The sequence below is a fragment of the Patagioenas fasciata genome, chromosome 10 (assembly GCF_037038585.1).
Source record: "Patagioenas fasciata isolate bPatFas1 chromosome 10, bPatFas1.hap1, whole genome shotgun sequence".
NCBI lineage: Eukaryota > Metazoa > Chordata > Aves > Columbiformes > Columbidae > Patagioenas > Patagioenas fasciata.
The window spans coordinates 387,602-410,856 of record NC_092529.1 but is presented as its reverse complement, the minus strand read 5'-3'; the positions used below and the strand labels follow the sequence as shown (position 1 = coordinate 410,856).

At 57.1% G+C, this 23,255-nt stretch overlaps 1 protein-coding gene across 10 annotated transcripts in view; it reads right to left on the bottom strand.

The window, feature by feature from the left end:
• TMCC1 (transmembrane and coiled-coil domain family 1) overlaps positions 1 to 23,255 on the bottom strand; it is a 72,288-nt gene that overhangs the window by 10,056 nt on the left and 38,977 nt on the right. For 9 of the 10 annotated variants that reach the window (XM_071812885.1, XM_071812888.1, XM_071812887.1 and 6 more), the window contains one exon: positions 5,689 to 6,623. In XM_071812885.1, coding sequence (XP_071668986.1) covers positions 5,689 to 6,623 — 935 coding nt within the window. Of the gene's footprint in view, positions 1 to 5,688; positions 6,624 to 7,497; positions 7,590 to 23,255 lie in introns of those variants that run through there. The other variant, XM_065845338.2, reaches the window with a different exon arrangement.

The following is a 23,255-nucleotide window of genomic DNA, read 5'->3' as shown; positions in this document are numbered from 1 at the left end:
GCACCCCGTGTCCCTGCCAGCCCCACACACCCCGTGTCCCCGCACATCCCATGTCCCCGCTGGCCCCGAACACCCCGTGTCCCCGCACACCCTGTGTCCCCGCCAGCCCCGCGCACCCCATGTCCCCGCACACCCCGTGTTCCCACACACCCCGTGTCCCCGCCAGTCCCGCACACCCCATGTCCCTGGACACCCCGTGTCCCTGCACACCCCGTGTTCCCGCTGGCCCCGTGCACCCCGTGTTCCCGCACACCCCGTGTTCCCGCCAGCCCCGCGCACCCCGTGTCCCCGCGCACCCCATGTCCCCGCCAGCCCCGCGCACCCCATGTCCCCGCGCACCCCGTGTTCCCGCACACCCCGTGTCCCCGCCAGCCCCGCGCACCCCGTGTCCCCGCGCACCCCGTGTCCCCACCAGCCCCGCGCACCCCATGTCCCCGCGCACCCCATGTCCCCGCCAGCCCCGCGCACCCCATGTCCCCGCGCACCCCGTGTCCCCGCCAGCCCCGCGCACCCCGTGTCCCTGCGCACCCCGTGTCCCTGCGCACCCCGTGTCCCCGCCAGCCCCGCGCACCCCGTGTCCCCGCACACCCCGTGTCCCCGCCAGCCCCGCGCACCCCGTGTCCCTGCGCACCCCGTGTCCCCGCCAGCCCCGCACACCCCGTGTCCCCGCCAGCCCCGCGCACCCCATGTCCCCGCGCACCCCGTGTCCCCGCAGCCCCTGTGGCTGCCCAAGGGATCGCCTGCGCTGTCAGAAACCGCTGCTGGGCAACTGCTGCAACTGGGTTATTTAAAACAAACAAACACAAACCCCCCAACAAAAAAACAACACCAAAACCCAAAAACCCTCCCCTACAACCTACCCAGACCTATTTTTGAAATTACACTTCCTTCATTTATCCCCTTTTTACTCTTTGTCCCATTATCTGCGATTTAGGAAACACTTCTTTTTCCCTACTGTTTTCTACTGGTGTTCAAATTTGAAAAGCGCAGAGGGGTTTATGTGACTTAGGGGCCCAAAGCCAGGGCTCTCCTGCCGAAGGACGGCTCCCGTTCACCCCAGAGGCACTGAAAATGCAAGGGACGGGACGGCTGTCGAGAGGGTTTGGATGATATTCACCTTCCCTGTGCAACAGACTCTGAGCTCGCCTGTGAGCAGAGCAGTGCCCCAAACGCTCAAACCTGCTTCATCTCAGCCACGGAAATTCCTCACTGGAGGCTGAGAATTATTTTTCAGGAGCTCGAGTGCGAAAATTCTCCTTAGAACGACCAGCCCGAGCCGCAGGAGCTGCAGCGCGGGCAGCGGAGCGCTCCGGGACGCTGGGGTCACACACCCGCTCGCCCACGGGACACCTCATTTCAAAAGCCACATCAGATTTCCACACGTTTTCTGTGACTCACGGCATCAGGGAACAGACTGGAGAAAGGAAACGGGCCACACAACACAACTATGGCCATCTCTTCTGTGATTTTTTAAGAGCTTTAAGGTATTTTAAAGTAACGGCTGCAGACATGCGGCTAATACAGTGTGTGTGCGGCGAGATGGGATGAGAAAGGCGTTGTAGCTGCACTCGGTAAGTGCTCTGGCCAAAGTGACGCTGACTGCTCTCCACAGCGCACCGCGGGCCGAGCTCAACGCCGCTCTTCGAGCATCTCTCAAGATGGACCTTCTCCTTCTAGCTATGGCATACAACGTTCTGTCTCATTTTTAACTGTCATCCAAATACATTTGTTATGCCCTCGAGTGCACCGGTTTCAATAGGAGGAACAGCTAAGGGCAGGATCTATGAGCAGGATGCTCGGGTGGGCGCGGGGGGTTGGTGCTGGTCCAGCCCCGGCCCCGTGTGCTCCACAAACACCTCTTCAGCCCTCCCACAGCTCAAAGACAGCACATTTGATCTATTTAAAATAAACCACGAGAACGGACTGGAGCCCAACAATTAGACTGCAGCAAAAATCAGATAAACGAAGGCACCGGCGTCTGGTATTTTGGCCGATGGGTTTCTCCTGACAGGAGCGTGAGGCCCAAATGCCCCTTCCGAGGCTGCTGGGCCAGGGAAGAAACCCAAACCTCCGGGCTGGCCACGCTCCAGATACGTGAGCTCATGATTTCACCGCGTACAAACGGGTTCCTGAGGGGACACACAAGATGAAAATACTCAGCAGGAACTTTATTTCGGTCTCAATAGCACAGAAAGTCCCTGCTCCTATCAGTAAACAACCAGCACCTCCCAGCCGATGAGATAAGCGCCGGGATGCCTCAGTGGCTGCTGCGGAGGAACACGCCATGGCCAAGAGGCCAACAGGACCTGCCCCGCTCAGCAGCTCGGCCCCGGCACAGCCGCGCAGTGCCCCGGGCTGCGGGCAGGGGACGGGTGGGGGACAGGCAGGAGATGGGCGGGGGGGACAGGCTGGGGACAGGCAGGGGACGGGTTGGGGACAGGCAGGAGATGGGCAGGGGGGACAGGCTGGGGACAGGCAGGGGACGGGTGGGGGACAGGCAGGAGATGGGCAGGGGGGACAGGCTGGGGACAGGCAGGGGACGGGTGGGGGACAGGCAGGAGATGGGCAGGGGGGACAGGCTGGGGACAGGCAGGGGACGGGTGGGCGACAGGCAGGAGATGGGCGGGGGGACAGGCCGGGCAGTGCTGCCCACCCCAGCCTCGCCAGGTGCTGCCGGGCGGGAGAACCGGAGCGACCGCACCAGCGAGTCCCTGCCCCGGCGCTGGTTCCAAACCAGCAGCTCCAGGGTGACAGGCGAGATGGGGAGCAGGGGAGGGAGGAGACTGAGGAGGCCACGGGCAAACCACGGCTGATAAACAGAATCTGCACAAACACACCAGGAAAAACGATCAGAACCCGCAAAACGTAGAACATCTACAAAAGGGGAAACGGACCAAGACCAGCTGAGCAAATGTCACGGGTGTGCTTTGCTCCAGCTTCCAGCCACAAATACTCAGCGCTGCCCCACAAGCAAAGCCTTCTCCAAAAGGTCTAACTGGACTCAGTGCTTGTTTTTGAAAGCTTCCCAGAAACAGAGCAGAGTTATGAGGTACTTATGGTTTTAAAAGCTGATTATGATAAACTTTCATCCCCAGCTTCGAACCACAACCTCTGCTCCCACCGTTCCTGAAGGGCCGAGGAGCGGAGGCTCCTGCTCCAACAGCCGCTCTGCCCTCGGGCCCCGCGGAGCCCGCCCCGCGCGGGGTGACGAGGCTTTTATCTTTGTCATGTTCTAAAATACAGAAGCTCTCCAACAAGAACCTATTTTGTGGAAAAAGATATTAATCTGGCTGTGATTAACCCCTGAGCTCCCTGTGGACTGTGCAGTTCCCTGCTGGGCTCCGCGGGCCTGCAGAGACAATGGCACTTCGTGGGCTTTAATGGGTCTCTGTAATTAACCCACATCAACGTTCCAAGTGGCAGGTCTAAACTACCACCTTTTTAAGCATTAATAAGTCCAACAGACTGTCCCAGGAACGTCCCGCTCCAGGCTGCCCCGGTCGGTGGCCGGGCCCTGGGGTCGCCCTGGTGAGCGCCCGGCAGCGGCTGACGGCACAGGACAGGCCTGACCCCGTGCTGCAGCGGCGCGAGGACCCGTGGGCCTGGCCGGACACTCGACAGCCCCAGGGAACAACTGGTCGGCTGACCTGGTGCACGTATCAGTGCCCGGGCCATTCAGCCCGCTCCTTCAGCTGCTCTGCGCTCACACCCGCGCTCCGCTAGGAACAGGCGCTGTACTGCGCTCACACCCGGTGCTCCGCTAGGAACAGGCGCTGTACTGCGCTCACACCCGGTGCTCCGCCAGGAACAGGCGCTGTACTGCACTCACACCTGGTGCTCCGCTAGGAACAGGCGCTGTATTGCACTCACACCCGCGCTCCGCTAGGAACAGGCGCTGTACTGCACTCACACCCGGTGCTCCGCTAGGAACAGGCGCTGTATTGCACTCACACCCGCGCTCCGCTAGGAACAGGCGCTGTACTGCCCTCACACCAGGCGCTCCGCTAGGAACAGGCGCTGCACTCACACCCGGTGCTCCGCCAGGAACAGGCGCTGTACTGCGCTCACACCCGCGCTCCGCTAGGAACAGGCGCTGTACTGCACTCACACCCGGTGCTCCACTAGGAACAGGCGCCGTACTGCACTCACACCCGGTGCTCCACTAGGAACAGGCGCTGTACTGCGCTCACACCCGGTGCTCCGCCAGGAACAGGCGCTGTACTGCGCTCACACCCGGTGCTCCGCCAGGAACAGACGCTGTACTGCACTCACACCCGGTGCTCCGCTAGGAACAGGCGCTGTACTGCGCTCACACCCGGTGCTCCGCCAGGAACAGGCGCTGTACTGCACTCACACCCGGTGCTCCGCTAGGAACGGCCGCTGTACGTGTTGCACCAACCCCACACAGCAGGAGCCCCCCTGCTGGGGAGCGGGACACCAAACTCGACATCGCTTTGTTGTGTGACTTCATGACAATGAGGCACGAGGAACCAAATCTGCTGTGCTGGGCTCTGTTTTCAGTCAAATCGCTGATTGTTGCAGAGCAGGATCAGAAAGTGGTGTTTGTCTGGCTTTGTCTGTCCCAGTTTTGCAAAGCGCACAGAAAGCCTGCTGTCTCTACCAGATCCTAGCAGGTCAGGCCTTTTCTCTTGTTTTTCCAGTGATCTGGCACCAGCACGTCTAAAGGGCTGCACGGCAAACCGCGGCAGCAAGCGGCACACGGCGCTTCAGCAAGCCTGTCCACAGCCAGCGCGCCGGGCCCCACCGCGCACGCTGACCACGAGCGCCCGCGTTACCCGAGCCTGCTGTCCTCCACCACACCAGGAGCGGGGCCCCTGATTCACTACGTCAAGTTTAAAAAGCAGAGTTGAACAGTCCCGTTGGTTCGGGCTGCGGTGTCTGGAGCGGTGGCAGAAGGGCAGCACCTGGGGACGAGGCCCTGCGCCGGGCAGCACGGGGCAGCCTGCGGAGGGAGGGGAAGGGGACACGTCCCCAGCAGCCCTCGCCGGGCCTGGGGGCAGGGACAGGCCGCGCTGCTGTGACCCGTGCCTCTCCCCGCCTCGCAGCGAGGGCAAGGCCGCTGGAACCAGGGGATCCCACCCCCAGGGCCTCCAGGACAAGAGCACTGCCAGTATCTGGCATTTAATTTCAATTCACCAAACCCTGCCCCTGTGGGGCTGAGCAGAGAAGGGAAGGGCAGATCCTACTTTGGGCACGTGGCAAGACCATTTCTTCTTGAAGAGCCCCAGGAAAGCTGGATATTTCTTTCCCTGGCAGATATGGACCCGAGGGCTGGAGAAGGCAGGGTCAGGACACTGCCCACACGTCCCGTCTCCTGCTTGGCCCAAACCTCCACAGGATTTTTGCAGGGCAAAGCACTGGCTGGATAGCAGTAACTGCATCAATGTACTCCTGGTCTTTTGATACACCTTTCTAAACATTTTGGCTCAATCTTTTGTTTTGAAAACACTCCAAAATAACCCTTTTCCTTGCTATTTTTTTTCTTGTGCAGAAAAGGAGACAGCAGCAAAATACCAATATTTACAAAGACAGAGCTGGGAGGGCAAAATCCTGAGGCAGCTGCAAAACCCCTGCCTGAATCAGGCTGCTGGGCCAGCCTGCTGAGCAGCGCCGCCGGGCTCTGCGGCCCAGGGACTTGGTACCGACACAAAGTACAAGAGCACGTACCTGTACCGCTCCTCCTGCAGAGTCTGCATTATCAGTGAGTAATCCCTCTGATAGCGAACCTTAAGATCCTCAAACGATTCTTCCAGTCTTGCCTGTGTCTCTCGAATTTCTTGAATCTCATGCAGTATTGCATCAAACCCTGAGCTCTGCATATCCAGAGTGTTTGTTTTGGAGCTGGAAGCTCCCACAGGGCCCCCTGTCGTGCTGTTAGCCCCCACGGAGCCTGATGTGGCACTGGAGCAATCCTCTTCACTGCCATATTTTGGGCTTGACTGAAAGTTCTGAATGACACCTAGAGCCTTGCCTCCTGTCCCATCTTCTTGGCCTTCTTCTAAGGAGTCTTTCAGATTAGCAATGTTGTCTGCACTCCCAAACTTGTTCCTTATGAGGGAGGCAATCTCCCGGGGTTTGGAAACCACAGCTCCTGCTGCCGAATGCGTGGCCTGGGAGAAACTGGAGAGCCCACCTTTCACGCTGTCTACTACTCCCTCACTGAAGCCAGTGACTTTTGCTCCAACATCTTTCAAGCCCTGATGCATATCCCTGAAGACATCCTTCGGCTGCCGAGGGATCCCATTCTGTTCAATCTCCCGCAGCTTTCGATGGTAGTGTTCTAGTTTCTTCTGCAGCTGCAAGATGGTCTGTGCTGACTTTTGATTTTTCTTCTCAAACACCTGTTTAATGCGGGCGCTCTGCTGCTTGTCTGCGTTGTTGGCCAGTTTCAGGTACTCTGCCACGTTGTCATCTCGGGCTGTTTGTTCGATTTTGATCTGCTCGGTCAGCTTCAGTATCTTCTGCTGCAGGTGCGTGATGGCCACTTTAGTGCGCTGCGGGTCCGGGGTCCCATCCACAGAGTCTGCGTTGATGCTGCCATCAGTGCTGGAGGCCACCGCGCTGGAGGTCTGCGCTAGGCTGCTGACTTCCAGCCGCTCGATCTGGGAAGGACAGAGAGAGGCGTCAGTGCTCAGCACCACCCTCCCCAGCAGAAACCCCCTTCTTTACGCCACTCAGCTTGACAAGTTGATGCAATTCTGCATCTTTTTCAGCTGGCCAGAGTACAGTATCCATAAACCGAGCTTCACGTACTTTAAAAACATCTGTAAAAACTGAGAAAAGGGCGAACCACTCATACTTAGGCCAACTTAATGGCTTCAAACAACCAAGAACTCCAGCACAAAGTGCGACTGGGCGCTCAGGTTTGGCAGGCTGAGCTCTCTGAAGCTCTGGTACGAGGTCAGCAGTTCCATCAGCTGGCGAGTAAGAAGACAGAGAAGGTAACAGAAGCCACACAGATCAAGCATACAGCAAACCTGAGTTGTTCCCAGTGCTTCACCTGTTTGTGTGACAGCAAACAGTGACAAAACCTACCAGAAAACCAGAGATCTGCCATGGTGCTGCACGAACCCGGCACAACCGGCCGCTCAGCCCTGACACAGCGCCCTGCCCGCCACCCGCAGCAGCTGCTCCGGGAGCACAAGCGGCGTCCAAAGGCCAAACCCCGTTTCAGCCAGGGCAGGTCAAACGCTGTCAGCGCACACCGGCGCCAAACCGAACCCCGCCGCGCTCCCCGCGGCTGCAAGGCGGGCGGCCCGGGCAGCTCGGCCGCACCGCGACGCTCCCTCCCGGGACAGGCGCGGAGCTGAGCCCGACAGCGGCCGCCCCGGCGGGGGCAGCAGAGCCAACGCGGAACCGACCCCGCTCCTGCGGCCACGGGGACCCCGCGGCGCCCCCGGCCCGGCCCAGCCCGGCCCAGTCCAGTCCAGTCCAGTCCAGTCCAGTCCAGTCCAGTCCAGTCCAGTCCAGTCGTACCCGCGGCTCCTGGGCCCGGCCCGGCAGCAGCGCGCGCTCCCCGCGCATGGCTCCGGCATGGCTGCTCCGCCGCGCGCCGCCTGGACCTGGTCCGGCCCCGCCCCCTGATAAGCCCCGCCCTCGGCCCCGCCCCTGAGGAGGCCCGTCCCCGCCCCTTAAGGCCCCCTTAAGGTCCCCTCGGTCCCCGGTCGGTCAGACGCCCCTTCAGGCCCCGTCACCTCTCCCGTAAGCCGGTTCTGTTTCCCGGGCCCTGCCGCTGTTCCGGAAGGCGCAGTCCCGCAGCGATGCCCGGTGCTGCTGCCATTCACTTTACCAAAACACACAGCTGTTGCAATCGGGTTCCAGCCACGCAAAACCAGATACACGTTTTGGCTTCTCCAGATGCAGAAAACAGCGCTAGAGCACGATGGATAAACAGGTTGTGATTCACGTCCTACGCATTTAGCAAACGAGCTTCCGTGGTACTCATTTCTAATCCTCCCGGAACCAGCAGCGTGATTTAAACACCGGGCGGCATCCCACATTGTGTCACTGAAACCAGCCAATGCACAGCCTGCTCCCGAAATGCAGAACACGTTTCCATATTTGCCTTGTGAACACATACTTTACAACACACAAAATGCTATCAGAGTTAACTGCGCCCCCTTCTCTAGTCTCAACACTCCAGGGTTCTGGTTTAACACAGCCGCAGCACAGTCCTGCCCGCGCCCGCCGTCGCACCACGGGAAAACCCAGCAGACACGCGGAAAACTCAACTGATCCAGTTTCTGGAGTTCAGCCGCTGGAAACCACAGAATCTCAGTTTCCAGTCTGTAGTGACTGCAGAAACATCAACTGCTCTCTTGAGCGGGTTTATTTCTAGAAACCCTGGATATCTCTGGATAGGTTAATGCAAAGGTAGTGCCGAGAATTCATATTAATCACTGGGAGCAACAACATGCACGACATCGGCACTGCACAGAGAACACGCCGTCACGAGGGACGTGTGCTTGGCAGCGGCACAGGTTCGGTCAGGTACCTGCTCCCCACACCTGCCGTTTCCCTGAGACCCTCCTCAGATTGCCACGGATCCGGCTTTCCCGTGTGGTTTGAAGGAAGCAGATCCCGCGTGCACAGGGATGCCCACGTGGAGTGAAAACCAGTTCAACACGAACAATAAGGAGCTCCTATCAGCCTGATGTACTCCCAGTTGGGTCTAATTAGCGTGTTTGTGTGTATAATTACTATCAATTACACAAATAGTACACTCTTCTTCTCAGACATGAGATTTGTGGCAGAAAAACTTTGTAGAAACTTTATCTTCTCCCCTTTTACCCTGACTTCAGCTTACCTCCTCAGCTCATCTTCCTGCGCCTGCGGCAGAAAATAAACCGAACAGCCACAGTGCCGCTCTGGAACAGAACTGAGATAACTTCAGTGCTTTCTCCATACTGACAAGGCTTCAGAAGGGGAAGACTCAGCACAGCCCGGGTCCTTGGGAAATGGTGGTGGCATTATTGATGTAAGGAGACTGGCAGCTGTCCTGACCAGATGCTGGTAAATCACATCCCGTGATGGCCAATGTTTGTACGGATTCAGCGAGCCCCTCCGGCGGCACCGCAGCCCCCGCACACGGGGCAGCGCACGCGGGGCGGACGGGACCGCTCGGCCCGCCGCCCGCCGTCCCGAACCCGCGCTGGCGCTGCCAGGAGCCCAGTGAAACCCCATGAGGACCTCGTGCTTCCTCCCCTCAAGATCCCATCGCGGCCCCAGCACCTCCAACACCTTCAGGCTTTCCCTCCTGTGAGAGTTTTCCTATGTACAACACCTATTCTGTGACACACAGCCCAAAGGAACCAATGATTTTGCCTTCTGGCATTGCTGCAGGTTAAACACAACAGTTCCTTTGAAGGTATTTCGCCCTTCTTTTAAAACTGCTTCAGTAAATGCGCACACCGCAGTCATCCACCCGGACACTGTGGTGTTTGAACCAGCAGGGCCCGGGGCGGGCCCGCTGTGCAGACCGCTCGGCTCCTGCTTCCCTGCTGTCCCCAGCTCCGGGAACCTGACGGAAAGCACGGCACTGCACAAGGGCAAGGACAGGCGGGAGCGGAGGGCGACGCCCGTGGAGAGCAGCTCCGGAGGTGATTAACCAGGTGATTAACCAGGTGATTAATCACACCACTGACTGCACACCCCGTGCCAGGGAACTCACCACCCAAACACCCACCGGTTGCTCAGTTCCTGGGCCGAAGGCAGCACCGCGACACGCGGAGACGTCTGGGGCCTCACAGCGAGTCAGGCACCGGGCCTTCCTGCAAGGAAACGCCCTCCTTAACCTCATGGACAGCGCGGCTGGCGCGGCTGCCGGGACATGAGGAGCAGGGACCGGCACCCGCCGGGGAGCTGCAGTGCCTGGCAGCCGGTACGAGAGGCGGCAAGATCTCGACACCTCATGTGGAATAAACAGTAGAGGAGAAAAAAGGGCATCCCTCGTGCCCTCGCACCACGGCCCCGTGTGCTCCGTGTTCCCAGACAAGCCCCGCAGTCACTGCAGCTGTGACCTGAATGCTCCACAGAAGGGATTATTCACAGTATCACAGTATGTTTGGGATTGGAAGGGACCGCAAAAGCTCATCCAGTCCAATCCCCCTGCTGGAGCAGGAACACCCAGCTGAGGTTCCACAGGAAGGGGTCCAGGCGGGTTTGAATGTCTGCAGAGAAGGAGACTCCACAACCTCCCTGGGCAGCCTGGGCCAGGCTCTGACACCCTCACTGAGAAGAAGTTCCTTCTCAAATTTAAGTGGAACCTCTTGTGTTCCAGCTTGATCCCATTGCCCCTTTCCTATCATTGTTTGCCACCGAGAAGAGCCTGGCTCCATCCTCGTGGCACTCACCCTTTATATATTTATAAACATTAATGAGGTCACCCCTCAGTCTCCTCCTCTCCAAACTAAAGAGCCCCAGCTCCCTCAGCCTTTCCTCACACGGGAGATGCTCCACTCCCTCCAGCATCTTGGTGGCTGCGCTGGACTCTCTCCAGCAGTTCCCTGTCCTTCTGGAGCTGAGGGGCCACAACTGGACACAATATTCCAGGGGTGGTCTCCCCAGGGCAGAGCAGAGGGGCAGGAGAACCTCTCTGACCTACTGACCACCCCCTTCTAACCCACCCCAGGTACCATTGGCCTTCCTGGCTCCACATGCTGTGCACCAGCAGGACACCAGCAACACTACGGGAAGGAAAAGCGACCTGGTGCCAAAAGGGGCAGGTCAAGTTATGGCACGAGGCACACACACCCGCAGGTGCTACCTGGTGAAGCCAGCCGCAGCCTGACTGCCACGGCCTTGTCACCCGGCTCAATACGAAATGAAGATGTGACTCCATGTGTTGCTTCCAGCGGCAGAAACAGGGTTTATCTATACAGCAGACAGTTGTATTCTCCTCCTGTCTGCCAGCAGCAGCAATGCCTGAGCCCGGCGGTCGCTGGGCGGAGGGATGGGGGCCGGTGCTGCCGCCAGGTGACACCGCGTGGCTGCACCAGCAAGAACCGCAGGCGGTGGTTCCACGCCCGCACCCCCGTTGGAGCTGCCCGTTGGTTCGGGACCGTCGCCTTCTTGACCCCGAACTTCTGAAACCCTGAGGAAAGATGTTTTTGAATGCAAGAGAGCAAGGCTTGGTCATCCAATTCAGAAATGGCTTGGCAAAGCTGCAGACGCGTCAAGAGGCCAGCGGCGGTGCCGCGGAACAGGCCGGGTCACCCACGCCCAGGAGCGAGCGGGAAAATGGGAAAGAGCTGGATTACATACAAAGCTCGCAGGAACTTGATTTCTGAGGTGAAAAGGGACGACACAGCAAAAGATATGGCCACAATAACATCCACCAATGTACATCTTAGCAGCTGAAGACTTTTAATCAAGAGGGGATTGCCAATTAGGACAGAAGCTACAATAATAAGGACAGGAAATGAGGTAAAGCTGAACAAAACTAAGTATAGGAACTGGGCGGAGAGGGTGGATCGGGAAACAAATTACACAAGTTTCTAGCAGAAAGTGACTGTGAAACAACAGGATTTTTTGCCCTTTTTTTTAAAATTCATTCTGGTTTCCCGGATACACGTGAGTCACATCTCACTGCCTTAGGTGCAAAATGATCGTTAACACTTCCCAGAGAGCAGTTTTGAGGGTTTTTTACACTTCAAGCTGCTTGCTATCTGATAAACACAGATTATTATTACATCTTACATATTCATTTGTAAAGAACAGAGTTTAATTCTCAGACTGCACATTAAATTGGGCTTGCAAAGCACTGGAACCGGGCTGGTCTGGGAGCAGAGCGTCTGCACAGAGCAGCCACCTGCGCGAGCCAGGACCGGCCCGCGGTCCAGACCTCTCTGCCGCAGTTTGGTGTGCAAGGCACCTCCAGTGTCTGGTCTGAAGGGCACCTCACCCGCACACGAGCACGGCAGCTGCACTTCTACAACTACTCCATGTCTTTTTGTTTATTTTCAGTTGTAGGATTTTCTGCAGGGAGAACCCAGAGTGACTGCAATCGAAATTCATCCTAGGAGCAGCTGATCCAATCAACAGTTTACACAAAAAGGTAAATATTTCAAACCGGCACGGTTCACGTTTCCTGTGAACACATTCTTTGTCATTCCCGTATAGCATTTCTCGACATACTGTTCCCTTATCTAAACCTTTCTAATACAACACTCACCCAGCGCGGCAGCCCCTCTGCCGCCTGCGGCAAGCTGTGTGTGGGAGCTGCGCCAGGCGCCCCGCGGCGCAGCCGAACCCCAGCACTGCCCACGGGACACGCACGCGTGCGCCTGCACAACCTGGAAACTCAACCGCGAGCCCACAAGGGAAAGGCGCGCTCGGCGGACACCAGCAGGGTGAGGCGACAGGGCAGCTCCGGACATCCACCGCAAGCACCGCGCTCACTGAACACTGAAATCACTATGCTGCCTTCAGTGTTCTCGCAAAAAGTGAGAAGCCCCCACAGCACCCCCTCCGGAGGCATCATTCTCGCAGCACCCCTCCGGAGGCACCCTTCTCGCAGCACCCATCCGGAGGCACCCTTCTCGCAGCACCCCTCCGGAGGCATCATTCTCGCAGCACCCCTCCGGAGGCACCCTTCTCGCAGCACCCATCCGGAGGCACCCTTCTCGCAGCACCCCTCCGGAGGCACCCTTCTCGCAGCACCCATCCGGAGGCACCCTTCTCGCAGCACCGTTCCCGCAGCAGCGTCCCCGCGGTGCCGGCGGGAGCTGCCGGGCGCCCCGCGCGCAGCGGCACACACACACACACGGCGGCAGCGCCACTGCGCTCCCTGGCTCAAGAGGGGAGGCTTTACCTCATGTTACACGTACGCGTCTGTCAGCATGGAACGTGGGCTCTGAATCACCCCTCCCCTCCTCCCGCACCCGCACCGCAGAGCTGCTCCCACGAGCCGCTGTGCCGCTTCTATCACGGGCACCGAGGAACGCGGGGAGAGAAAGCGGACGTGGGATCCAGATCTTCCCCGTGGAAAATGATGAGTCTCTTAAATAAATGTGATGAGACATCTATGCTTCAAAAACAATGGTAACGCCATGCTACTTCTCAACCATGCCTTCTGCAAATGATAAAAGACCCTGGGCAAACTTTCAGCTATGGCAAACAGCAAAAATAAGTCTGGATCCCATATTTATTTTTTCCCCAGACACTGAGCCACAACGCCCTGGGGAGCTGACGGCAACGGCTCCAAGAGAAATATCTTCTAATCTGCATTGGCGCCCAGAGTGTCAAAGCCCTTACTGTCTCTCTTCAATATTTAAAAAATGTGGGGGAAATACAGCTTATTATTAACTCAGACTTGTGAAAGGGCAGGGCCCAGCTATACAGCCAAAGGAAACCAAAGAAAAGTACTTATTCACGCCTGAAGGTCACCAACCCATGGAAGCAGGACACTTACTATTTTTTTACCTGGAGGAAAAATATGATTCTGCAGTTTGTTTACTACTTCCTGGCCATACATTTTGCACAGCTAAAACAACAAAACGAGGTCGCATTTAAAGAGCTACCAATCCAAACATCTCTGTCTGACATGGGGCTGCATTTACTTGTCATTGTTCATCGTATCATACAAGCCAAACCCCAAAATAACACAAACAGAAACCCCCCAAAACAGCACCACGGTTCATCTTGTTTATGGTTTGCAGCACTCACTCAGACAGGAGCCTCTTCCATACTTCCCAGCTTGCGAAGTGAAGAAAAGCTATATAAAAAAACCACCCCAGAAATGCAACAGCAGTGCCGGGGGCAAACGCGGCGTTCCCGGGGCCGATGCCACAGACGGGGCCAAGACCTCCCGGACACGAGCGGAACCGGAACCGCCCAGCGCCCCGGGCAGCGGCCGCGGATGCGGGCAGCCTCACCTTGCCGGGCTCGCCCCAGTCCCGGGGGCAGCACACGCAGGTGCAGCAGCACAGGAACATGACGGGGCCCGGGGCAGCGCCCCGCGCCGGGCTCCGCCGGGCCGGGCTCCGCCAGGGCCGCCCTCCGCGTGCCGCCGCCCCCGGGCCCGGCCGCCCCCCGGTTCCCTCCGCCGCTCCCCGGGCCCCGCCGCCCGCCCGGCTCCATCCGGCCGCCGGCCCGGCCCGCCCCGGGCATCGCCGCCCGCCCCGCGCAGCTCCGGGCCCGCAGGATTTAAAGCCACACGGCTTCTCCTTCCTGCTCAGCGCATGACGCTGCTGTAAAACCCGCACCTTCCAGCCCCAACTGCGGCCCGCGATCCGAGCCGGCCGCACCGCGGGCAAACCGGCCGCTCCGCGATCCGAGCCGACCGCACCGCCGGCGAACCGGCCGCAACCCCGGCGAACCGGCCGCACCGCGATCCGAGCCGACCGCACCGCCGGCGAACCGGCCGCAACCCCGGCGAACCGGCCGCACCGCCGGCGAACCGGCCGCACCGCGATCCGAGCCGACCGCACCGCCGGCGAACCGGCCGCACCCCCGGCGAACCGGCTGCACCCCCGGCGAACTGGCCGCACCCCCGGCGAACCGGCCACACCGCGATCCGGGCCGGCCGCACCCCCGGCGAACCGGCCACATCGCGGGCACACCGGCCGCACCCCCAGGGAACCGGCCACATCGCGATCCGGGCCGGCCGCACCGCCGGCGAACGGGCCGCACCCCCGGCAAACCAGCCGCACCTCAACCCGAGCCGGCCACACCGCGGTGACCCGGGTTCCTCAGACACACAAGAATGGACGCGGTGCCGAGATTCAGAGTCGAAAACAGAGTGAAAGACACACTGCCTATAAACTACGTGCTCTGTTTATAGCATCACTGACACACTATTTAATAATCACTAAATAAAATGTTCAGAGATTAATGTGATTGCCTGGACAGCTGAAACTGTCTCGGAAGGATCTGGATAGGACAGAGGCAGCAACACCATTTAACCACAGCTGCCACTGGTGCGAGACGAAACCTCAGCATCTCCGAACTGCCACCCTCGAACTCCCTGTCCCTTCCACTGACACCGAAACTCTTGACTGACTCAAAACATAGGCAACCTGGAAGAAAATATTACTAAGCAAAATTCAGCTTTCATTAGAAAATACAAAAAAGAGGAATTAAAACCTGAAAATGTGCTCTGTAGGAACCAGGGTTAGAGGAAAAGCAGCTAAAAACCCCACTGTCTTAAATTATACGAGGATGTCAGATGGCATTTCTGGAAAAGCATTATGTTGAAAGAGCAAGTGCATGGTAAGGGGCAGTCACAGCAGGAACTGAGAATGACAACGCTACATAGAGCATGAAAATCCAGTCTGATCCGTGCAGAAGGCAAGGCACGCTGGTGTGCGGATACTGAACGCGCTCACGGGAGCGCTGTGTGACGCCAGCGAGCAGGACGCGGAGGGACAGTGACAGGCAGGAGTTGGGCTCACGGTGCAGCTCTGCAGTACCAAACCCGCCTGGCCCAGCGCCGGCTCTGCCAGCCGCGGCTGCCGCTCCACCTCGTGCCAGCGCGCACAACAGGCCCCGGCGCGGCTGTGCCCGCGGCGGCTCCAAACCCGCCGGTACCGCTGCTGCGGCACAGCCGCCCCGCAGCCGGTCCCGTTCAGCAGCCGTGTCAGCAGAGACCCCAAGCAGCGCAGGGGCTGAGGCGGAAACACATACAGGATGGATAAAAATGAAAACAACATAACTTGCCATACTGACATCTATTCAAAACTGCAAGGCAGTGCCACGAAAATGACTGCAAAACCCAGAAATTACAGGAAATCTAATTCAGCTGGCATTCGTATTACCAGTTCTCCATGGGTATTCTCAGTGTTAAATGGTAAGAGTCTCTAAAATCTGATTACCATATGGAAGTATTAGATGCTGAGATGCTCTGATCGTGAGAGCACCGCTCTAGCAAACGGCACACGGAACTCAACCCAGCAAAGCTACCACCTGCGGATCCACCCCGCACCTGCAAAACCTCTGACATCAGCCAGACACTTCAGGCACTCAGAAGAGTTTGGGAGCAACGTGCGGCACCGTCCAGTACAGCACTGCTCAATGCAGCACCATCCAGGGCAGAACTGCTCAATGCAGCACCATCCAGGGCAGAACTGCTCAATGCAGCACCATCCAGGGCAGAACTGCCCACTGCAGCACCGCCCAATGCAGCACCGTCCAGTGCAGCACCGCCCAATGCAGCACCGCCCAATGCAGAACTGCCCAATGCAGCACCGTCCAGTGCAGAACTGCCCACTGCAGCACTGTCCAATGCAGCAGCGCCCAATGCAGCACCGTCCAGTGCAGAACTGCCCACTGCAGCACTGCCCGCCGCGGCACCGTCCAATGCAGCACTGCCCAATGCACCACTGCCCACTGCAGCACTGCCCACTGCGGCACCACAGCCAACAGCTCCCGACCCCATCGGCTCTGCCCCCGGCCAGGCAGCAGCAAGACCCAGGCCAAAAGGCGTCCACCCTGCTGCAAGAGCCCAGTGAGAAAGCTCCACTAAAAAAAAGCCTGTCCAGGCTAAATACAGAAACTGAAACTACTTCTGTAACTGTGCAAGCTCAGGGCACACAGCAGATTCTGCATCGCAATCTAACACAACGACAAGACATTTTTAAAAAGAGGGTCACAATTCACTTTTTCAAGGAACTGGTTTACTTTCTCATGGCAGATTTTGCTCTTGAAAAACAGTATATATACTGAGAAACCTGCAGATTTGCAAGACCTTTACCTATGATGACAGCAGATCCCATCTCACAGAGGTGAAAGGGAAGGGAAGTGACATTTCTTGCACAATCATTAGCCTTATTTTGGGAAGCAGTTTCTGATGGATACAACCTAGCGTGACTCATGGGAATTCTACTGCTGTTCAGACAGACCGTTTCACCATTTAAAGCAACAAACAAATCCATGAAAACATGTTAATTCTTATATTTAATATAGTCATATAGCTTTCACAAGCTTTACAAAGTATTAAGACCAAAACCAACCTACCAGGCTGAATATCACCTCCATTAACAGAAACCAGCTCTGCTCCTCACCGAAGAGGAACGCATGTCTTCCTCAGCAGGGTGCGTGACACTCGCAGAGCACGGCGACCGGCACTGCCGCTCCCAAAAGCAGACGTCTATACTCACAAACGGACAGAAACACCACCAGGAAACACTGACAGCAACTCTCCCGTGCAAACAGAATCCCAGCTCTGGCAGTCGCGGCCCAGCCGTGGGCTGCGCGGGTCCCAGCGCTGCGAGGACGTGGTGCTGCCGCCCCCAGAGCCGGCCCAGCAGAGCCTGGCCCCGCAGAGCCCGGCCCAGGGATCAAGCCGCAGTGACCGGGCACACAGGTGTTCCCAGGTGTCCCAGTCCAGGGCGCAGCGCTGAGAAGGCAGGGAGGGGACGTGGCAGCCCCAGCGCCTCCCGCACCGGCCCAGGGCCCCGGGGCTGCAGGTCGGCTGGTTCCCCCTGCACCCCTCCCTGAAACACTTGGTGAAAGTGCAGAGAGGAGGGACGGAGCGGGAAGGCAAATGAGCTTTGATGCAGCTTAAAAACTTAGAGATTAGATGCTCATATGACCCTTACAACAAGACGAGAACTCTTTCCAAGACCCCTTAAAACCAAGAAGTTTAGGGATAAAATACAAGTGTTCCATCCACGCAGGGATATGCATGTTAAGTTTTCGTTTTCTTAACTCTTGATGCTCACAGTAGTGAAAGCTTTTTAAGTTAAAACAATTTCTCCATCATGCACTTTTTGTGCCTGACTACATCCGTGGTTGCACATTGTAAATACTTTTTCATATCCAAGCTAGACATAATATGAGTATTTATCACAATGCATGTGACCTGTCCAGCGTATACATTAGTTTTATCCACCTGCAATTGTAAAATAGTCAAATTATGCAAATGCCATCATAGTTCTCTAATTAACAACCTTGGTTGTCTGGTGTGGTTCCTGGCGGCTCGGCTGAGCACACGGAGCCAACGCGACCCTGCCCGGCGCGGCCAGCGCTGCGGAGTCCAGCGGGACTGGCGTCTGCAACCACCCACATTCCTTCCAAAGTCCGAGGAATTCATAATTCTCCTGATCTGCTGAAACGTAACAGGCTCAGCTTTCTCCTAACTGAACTAGGAAATCCCCCTAGACAAATCCCAAATGGCTGTATTTTTACATGAGCAGTGCAGAACACCTGCTGTACACTTACTGACGTGCTCCCTGTCCCGGTGAAGATGGAAAACCATGAAATCGGACCTCGGCAGGTGTCGGAAGGAACTCATGAAGTTTTACAATAATTGTATTAAAAAACCTAGCTGAATCTTTGCATCTGTTTCTCCAATAAGTGATATTAAATATTTAAGAGCTCTCAAAGATCTCGATGTTCACGTCTAAGTTTTGACCAGATACAGAAATTGGTTATAGTTAACTTTGAATTCATAATTCCGCTAAATTTCTACAGAACTCTTAAGAAGGGCAACATTTAGTAACGAGATTTATATCCTCTAAACTTACCGATGTATATTAACAGGATGCAATGGTATTTAGACAGTAAATTAATTTACAATGGCTGGCATAAGCAAACAGATGGGAAAGCCTCTGCTCCTGCCCCACGGCCTCTGCTCCTGCTCCACGGGCTCTGCTCCTGCTCCACGGGCTCTGCTCCTGCTCCACGGGCCCTGCTCCTGCGCCACGGCCTCTGCTCCTGCCCCACGGGCCCTGCTCCTGCCCCACGGCCTCTGCTCCTGCTCCACGGGCCCTGCTCCTGCCCCACGGCCTCTGCTCCTGCGCCACGGCCTCTGCTCCTGCCCCACGGGCCCTGCTTCTGCGCCACGGCCTCTGCTCCTGCTCCACGGGCCCTGCTCCTGCCCCACGGCCTCTGCTCCTGCTCCACGGGCCCTGCTCCTGCCCCACGGCCTCTGCTCCTGCTCCACGGGCTCTGCTCCTGCTCCACGGGCCCTGCTCCTGCGCCACGGCCTCTGCTCCTGCCCCACGGGCCCTGCTCCTGCCCCACGGCCTCTGCTCCTGCTCCACGGGCCCTGCTCCTGCCCCACGGCCTCTGCTCCTGCGCCACGGCCTCTGCTCCTGCCCCACGGGCCCTGCTTCTGCGCCACGGCCTCTGCTCCTGCCCCACGGGCCCTGCTCCTGCTCCATGGGCCCTGCTTCTGTGCCACGGCCTCTGCTCCTGCTCCACGGGCCCTGCTCCTGCTCCTGCTCCCCAGCAGCCCCAGCTGGGGACCCGACACTGTCCCTGTGCTCACTGCCCAGGGACGGGCTGAAGCCACCCCAACATTCTTGCTGGCATATACAAGCTAAAAATGATAAAAGCTGCTATAACCTAATGGCATAGGGTACCATTCGGATCAGAAGCACTTTGATACTGCATTATTTAACATTTACCTTCTAATTTAAGCTCCTAGAGTTCAGAGTCACGGCACAGACCCGGAGCTCCCCTCCTCTGCATACCACCAGGATAAAGTCAGTTCCATTGCATTTGCCTCTGGAAGGTTTCGCTCTGTACAGGACTTGCTTTCCTCGTTACTGTTCAGTTTCTTGCCTCAGTTTTAACCACGGTAAGAAAAGCGGCCCTTCCTTTCCCCAAGCACTTTTCCTACGATATTCGGAACGTTTCTGCAGCGCTGAACACGAGACAGAAGGAGCGAGAGGAAGGTGATGGTCTTCAGTGGTTCAGTCTTTTTTTTTTTTTGTTTAAATAAGCAATAATTGGTTAACCTGTTAGAAACCTCCATGTGAAAAACGAATCTTCCATCCTCCCAACATGACAAAACAAAAACTTTCAGCATACTGTGCAACACCACTCTGGTTTAGCAGAAGCCACGATCCAGGCAAAGTGCCCAGGACTAAGTTTACCAATAAAGCACAACCTAAAACCTGCGGAGTGATGCAGTGGGGCATTTCCAGGTGGGCTGGGTGTTGCGCTCTCCAGACCCCCGGCACGCACCGGCCCCGCGAGCAGAGCAGCTCTAAGTGACACGGAGCCCGCCCTCCCCCAGATAAACCACTCCTTTTAGTCTTAACGCTACTGTTAACGCCAATAAACTCGGGAAGGCAAGCAGCTGTGCCTGAGAAGGTCTGCGCTGTCTTTAAACAAATTTCCTGTGTCGGCTTTCAGCTTACTGCACATCTCTATATCAAATCGACTATTTCTGGTTATCACACTGGTAAAGATTTTTGAACTACCAAACTTGACCCTCTCACACTTTCTTCTCATTAATTTATTAGAAAACAAACAACAAAAAAAGAACAACTAAAAAAACGACGTGACAAGAAGCATCTTCTCATCTTTCGGCAACTGTCCCGTGGTTCAGCCCTCAGCGCTCCCCTCGGCAGCTCCAGCAGGAGGGTCCGCGCCCCGAACCGCGAGGCAGGACGTGGGTCGGGATTCGACAGGGCGCCCCCCGCCCGCGATGGGCTCCGAGCGCAGCGAGCGCCGGGCAGGACGCGCCACCTCGGCTGAGCTGACGCGGGCTCCTCCGTTAACTCCAGAGTACACCCGAGCTCGCTCTCACATTCAGTGACATCGCTCGGACACACGGAGCCGGACAGCTCTGCGCTCAGCTCCAAAGTGAAAGATCTCAGAAGCAGCTTCTTGACCTCTGAGGGAGCTTCGCGTCCACAGCCCCTCGCAGATGTGCTCGTGCGCTCCTCCTGGAAAGCAGCAAGCTTTCCTTTGCTTTCTGTTTGCCTGTTTGCTTCTGAATGCTCCTCTGGGTTGGTGCTTCTCGCTGAGAGCAGAATGTCAGAGCAGCAGGAAAAATAACAGAAAACCCAGAGAAAACAAACAACCCAGAAAACCCCAAACAGCCCTTATTCTGTGTTACAAAAAGAGAAGCTCCCACAACTCAAAATTGTTTCCAACAGCAAATATGTAAATCTGCCTTGCAGATGACGTACAAAAACATTTTTAAACATGTAGCACTGTGCTATTTTTTCCACAGACAGCTTATAAAAGAACACACTCAACATGTCCTTTCCCTTTAACCCACATTTCCTTCAGCTGCAGAATATGAACAGCCGAAAATCTGATCTTCCCTGGCTTTGTGGAGAGGTTCTGAAGACCCAGATACAGGCAGCTAAACTGACGACACAAGAAAGCTGAATTTTTAAATCCCAAAGTATTACCCATTGAAATGGAATATGCACCACGGATTGACTAAAAATACTTTCTCCTTTTAAGTAGATCAGTCGTCACTTACCGTTTGTACTGGTTCTCCAGGCGCCCCCACCCAGCTCTGATAACGTCTCGTACAAAATCTAACCCCCCTTCCTGTGAGCTGCAAACCAGCAAAGCCCGTACGATCCAAGATCTCTCTCTGCTCAGCTCACCTTGAGCCTCTGTCAGCAGCCGTCCCGCTGCCGCTGCTCAGCACGCTCCGCAGCAGGGAACGGCCCCACACGTACAACGAAAACACTCTGACTGCTTTTGCTATTTGCACTTTTCTCTGTCCCAACAATGCAGCTCTGTCCTCTGGGAACACACGTATGCAGCCGGCACAGGACGTCACCCGGCACAGGACGTCACCCGGCACAGGACGTCACCCTCTGGGTCTGTGCCCGCAGGGAAGGTCTCGGCAGCAGATCTCGGGGGCAGAACCCGGAGCAAAACCCGGGAGCAGAACCCGGAGCAGATCTCGGGAGCAGAACCTGGAGCAGATCTCGGGAGCAGAACCCGGAGCAGAACCTGGAGCAGATCCCGGCCGGCACAGGGCAGGAGTCCCACAGCGCCAGGGCCACCAGCAGCCCCGCACCGACGAGGTTCACCCGGATCCAGGGCAGGGACTGCTGTGTGGTTCACCACTGTTTTCTTAGTGAAGTACCTGATTTTAAAGTCAACCAAAATAGTTACAGCGAAACTAGGACGTGCAGGCAGATTTTCAAAAACGTGCATTTCTGTCTTGAGTAACAGGGCGTTTCATCGAACTGCCTTACTGTCCTGACAAAATACAATCATTAAATGCTAAAGAGATTTCAAACAACATTAAAAGCTGATCTCAGCCGTGTTTCCTCTGCTGTTCGCGTTCCTTGCTGTTTTCTAAACCCGTACACAGCACCTGCTGACAAATTCTCTCCCTCCCGTGCTGTCTGGGACAACTCCAGCACGCTTTGCGGAGCGGTGCCGCAGGCAGCCCGACCCGCGGCTCCCGCGGAGAAACCCCCACGACCGCCGGGGCTCGAGCCGTCGCCCAGAGGACACAGACCTCTGGTGTTCGAAATCTCTTCTGACCACTGAATCACTCAAATCAGGCTCTTTGAGTTCACAGGGAATCCACCAGCACAAAACTTCTCCCCTCACAGCAAGATCAGTTCAAACACTTAAAGGACAAACAACAGCTCAGCAGTGCAAGCATTTTCCTGGTTTTAATACCGAGCCCAAGCTGGGCCACGGATATTGCCTACCATAGCGCAACAGCATGGAAACAAATCTAAGCCAGTCTGGAGAGGACAGACAGGAGATGCTTCATCTCACCCCTCCGGTGTCGCAATAGGCAGCAGCTTGCAGACTGATTTCTAACCAGCAAACTTCAGCAGCAGCAGCGAGCAAAACCGCTGAGCCTGGGCACTCGTGGGTGATCCCGGTCCCTGCCAGCAAAGCAGCGCACCCACAGCGCACTCGCAGCGCACCCACAGCGCACCCACAGCGCACTCGCAGCGCACCCACAGCGCACCTGCAGCGCACTCGCAGCGCACCCACAGCGCACCCACAGCGCACTCGCAGCGCACCCACAGCGCACCCACAGCGCACCCGCAGCGCACCCGCAGCGCACCCGCAGCGCACCCGCAGCGCACCCGCAGCGCACCCGCAGCGCAACGCGGCCGCCGGCCGAGAGCAGGGGGAGCCTGAGACGTACGCGCTGGGAGCCCAGCAGCGAGCCGTCCGTGGCGGCGCGGGCAGGGCCAGCCGGCAGCGCTGTGCCGGCCCGGCACGCTGCACCACGGCACCGCAGCACGGCGCGCACAGCAGGACCCTGTAACGTGAGGCAGCAGCACCCCGGGTGCCTTGGCAGGAGCCCCAAATGCATGTCTGAGAAAGCAACTGCAGCTCTGAACGAGCACGGCAAGAACGCGCTGCAGAACACTCACCCAGCCTGCTAAAAATACGGCGTCTCTGACCCTGTCAGGAACACATCTGAATTGAAAGCCTTGTTTTCTGGAGGAGAATAAAACCAAAAAGCAAAATCCATCTGCTGTCAATGGCCTCGGAAGTTTATTTAAAGCAAACAAAGAAACAAAGAAAACCCCAATGCAGCCTGGAACAGAAGAGCA